The sequence below is a fragment of the Elaeis guineensis genome, chromosome 12, assembly GCF_000442705.2.
Source record: "Elaeis guineensis isolate ETL-2024a chromosome 12, EG11, whole genome shotgun sequence".
Taxonomy (NCBI): Eukaryota; Viridiplantae; Streptophyta; class Magnoliopsida; order Arecales; family Arecaceae; genus Elaeis; species Elaeis guineensis.
Window position 1 is genome coordinate 32,736,529 of NC_026004.2, and position 3,503 is coordinate 32,740,031.

Consider the following 3,503-nt stretch of genomic DNA (forward strand, 5'->3'; position numbering starts at 1 on the left):
AAAGATAAGGGGTTTATTTTTCATAAAACTTGTTTTAGTTTTATGACTTACCAAATAAAATTGGTTTTACAGAAAACAATTAGATGTTGTTCTTAAAAATAAAAGATTAAAAAAAAACTTATTTTAGGGGTTGTTTGTTGGTTTGCAAGTTTTTTTTAAAACATAAAAACATGATTTCTGTGAAATATTGGTTTATGAAAATTTGGGGAGGATCTATTTTTCATAAAACTTTTTTTTGGTACTTTATGAATCGCCTGTTTTGGCAAATGGATTTTGAGAAACAACCAAAAGATCAACCGACAAAACAAGCCAAATAATTTATATTATTTTTAAAAAATATTATCTTAATAAAATTTATGAATTAAACTATCCAATAATAATACTCTTGAATATCCAATGCATTGTTCGAGTGACGGTTGACCTTATTATTGAGTCTATTAGATTCAAAAATTATTGATTACATTAGTTCTACTATGTAAATCATCCTGTATCACTCAATGAAAAAAAATATTATCATATTAATTATTTTTGAAAAGAAGGATATTGTTATCTAAATTTGATTGAAAATTTTATTGATTCGTCAGTTAATAATTTTTATTATTTTAAATAAAAAATTAATTTTTTAAATAATGTGATGATTTCATGGTAGAACTGTTATATGGATCGGACTACTGTATCGTCGACTGGGCCCATTTGAACCCCATACCTCTGCCTCCGTTGCTCCTATTGTCACCCTCCGAACCCTAGCAGCCGCATCCGCCGAACAACCCACATCCCAAACCCCCTTCCTCAAAACCCTCACGGCTTCACCATGTTCTCCTCCTCCGCCGCCGCCGCCGCACCGGAACAACCACTCGCTGTGTGGGCTCGGATCCGTCTCGCCGACAGCCGGGACGTTCCCCACATCCACCGTCTCATCCACCAGATGGCGGAGTTCGAGAAGCTGACCCACCTCTTCTCCACCACCGAGTCCTCCCTCTCCTCCACCCTCTTCCCCTCTCCCCAACCTCCGCCTTTCCTCTCCTTCACCGTGCTCATCCTCGAGCTCTCCCCGAATCCCTTCTCCCAAAGCGACGAAGAGCACAAAGACACGGCGAACCCCTCTCTCTTCCGCCCGATCGTCCGGCGGGTGGAGCTGAAGTCCCCACTGGAGGACCCGGAGGCGGTGGAGTTCGCGTCGCCGCGCGGCGGAGGGGCGGTGGTGGTGGGGTTCGTGCTGTGCTTCCCAAACTACTCAACCTTCCTGGCGAAGCCGGGGCTGTACGTGGAGGATATATTTGTGAGGGCGGCGTGGCGGCGAAGGGGGTTTGGTCGAATGCTGCTGTCGGCGGTGGCGGCGCAGGCGGCGAAGATGGGGATGGGGAGGGTGGAGTGGTGCGTGCTCGATTGGAACGTCAATGCGATTAGCTTCTATGAGGAGATGGGGGCGGAGGTGCTGCCGCAGTGGCGGATCTGCCGGCTTACTGGAGAGGCCCTTCAGCGTTATGGAGCGGATGGCGGCGGCCGGAGTTAGAGCGAGTTAACTCCCTAGTTTTCTATCCTTTTCCCCATCTTCGTTCTGAATAATTGAATTGTTTCTTTAAAAGAAAAGGAGCAGAGCAGTGATGGATTTTCTTATGTAATGATATGGGTGCGGACTATCCAGATATAAATTTGAACCTTTTACCAATGTCTATATTTATATTTATATTCGGTCAAAAAAAAATAGATATGAATAGATAACTATATAATTTGTATGTCTGGTTATAGTTGTGATTCCATTTAATCTCATAGCACTAATAAATTTTTAAAAAAAATAACTATATTAACATTTTAGTGACTAGTGGTATGAATAGGAGATCTAATATGAATGTGTTAATTCTATCGAGTGATAACTTGATCTTTTGGTCATGAAGATTAATTGACTTATATCCATGTTTATGTGCACGCTTTCGATATCCAATATGTATCTATATTCATTTAACATAAATATGCATGCGAGAAAAGCAAAGTTATTAAACTCGGCCCGGGTCTTAACCCGGATAAGGCACCGGGTTAATGGGTCAGCGGTCCAACCGTCGGGTCAACGGTTGAACCGGCAGGTCAATGCACAAATCATAAAATCTAAAATTTAATAACCTGTTTATATCTAAAAATACAATAATAGTCCTGATAATATATATTCCAATGCTACAAGTATCAAAATACAAATGAAACAAAATTGTAATCCTATAAATACAAATAATTAGACTAAAATATTGATGAATATAAAGATTTAATGGCATAAAGTTATAAATGCATAATAACTAGTAGTTTAAACTTTAAAACATAACCATCCACATCTGCTAGCAAAATGAAAAGTTTTAACAAACAAGTACATTATACATTTCACTTTAATATCTTTTAAAAAAAAAAGTTAAAAGTGATAAACAAGTACACAACATAAAAATTCAAGTTAATGGACTAAAATTTATGTCAATTTTGCAAAAACATCTTCTTGAGTTGCAATGTTTTCATCTCCTCCGTCTTTTCTTCTATTCGCATCATTTCCATCATTTTCACCATCATCACCATCCAAATCTTCCAAGTTCAATATATCTATAAAATCATAATTTTAACAAAAAGTTAAAAAGAAAAATCATATGTAATAAAATTGTAATAATATTTTATTCATAAACTATATAATAAAATAATTCGCTCATCATTATTATTATTTTCTTGAATAGAACATGATGCCAATTCACGGTGAAAAATTTCTAATTCCTCACTAGTTAACTCCGATGGCTCATCGACTAATATCCACACATCATTATCACCAAACAATTCAAAGTCAATAGGATCATAGTTGCGACCCTTGAAATAAAACCTGTATTTAATATTTGTTAGTTTGAAAATTAAATAACAAAAAATAAATACAAGCAATTGGATATCATTCACAATAAAATTACCTTTGTTGTAGTCTCAAATTATAGTGCACAAATACTAGATCATTAAGCCTTTGATGCTCTAACCTATTTCTCTTTTTAGAATGAATATGTTCGAAGATGCTCCAATTTTTCTCGCACCCGGATGCACTACAAGTTTGGGTTAAAACACGAATAGCTAACTTTTGCAAATTAGGTGCACAACTTTCATAGGTGACCCACCATTCATCTAGATACAAAATATTGTATTTGTTAAAATAGAATGTAATTGAAAAAACTTTATATCAATAAAACTAATGAAAGCATAAGAACATAACTAAGGAACAAGCTTATCTGGAGCCAAGCGACTTCGATCATTTATAGTTGATGAGCGTCCAAAGTCATTTTCTGCATTTCTAAATAATCTCATCTCATTAGTTAAGTTCTCCTGCAAGGTTGGATTACCAAATGAATATCTCTCTATGACATCTAAGAGTCCAAAAATACTACGAGGATGTTTATCCATAAGTTCTGAGTCATATTGAAAACAGGGATTCAACCAAAATCCAGCTGCATGAAGATTTTGGTGTAATTGCAAATCCCACCGAGAATCAACTATTC

The 3,503-nt window shown here is 36.6% G+C and overlaps 1 protein-coding gene across 1 annotated transcript; it reads left to right on the plus strand.

Annotated features, from left to right (window-relative positions):
• Nucleotides 1-675: 675 nt before the first annotated feature.
• On the plus strand, nt 676-1,675 carry LOC105054702 (GCN5-related N-acetyltransferase 8). Its single transcript, XM_010936272.4, has one exon. It carries the CDS (start codon nt 812-814, stop codon nt 1,511-1,513), a length of 702 nt encoding a protein of 233 aa, XP_010934574.1. The 5' UTR covers nt 676-811; the 3' UTR covers nt 1,514-1,675.
• The last annotated feature ends 1,828 nt before the right edge of the window (nt 1,676-3,503 follow it).

Excerpts from the sequence above, each read along its gene's own strand:
- LOC105054702 (XM_010936272.4), top strand. The coding sequence starts at position 812 with ATGTTCTCCTCCTCCGCCGCCGCCGCCGCACCGGAACAACCACTCGCT.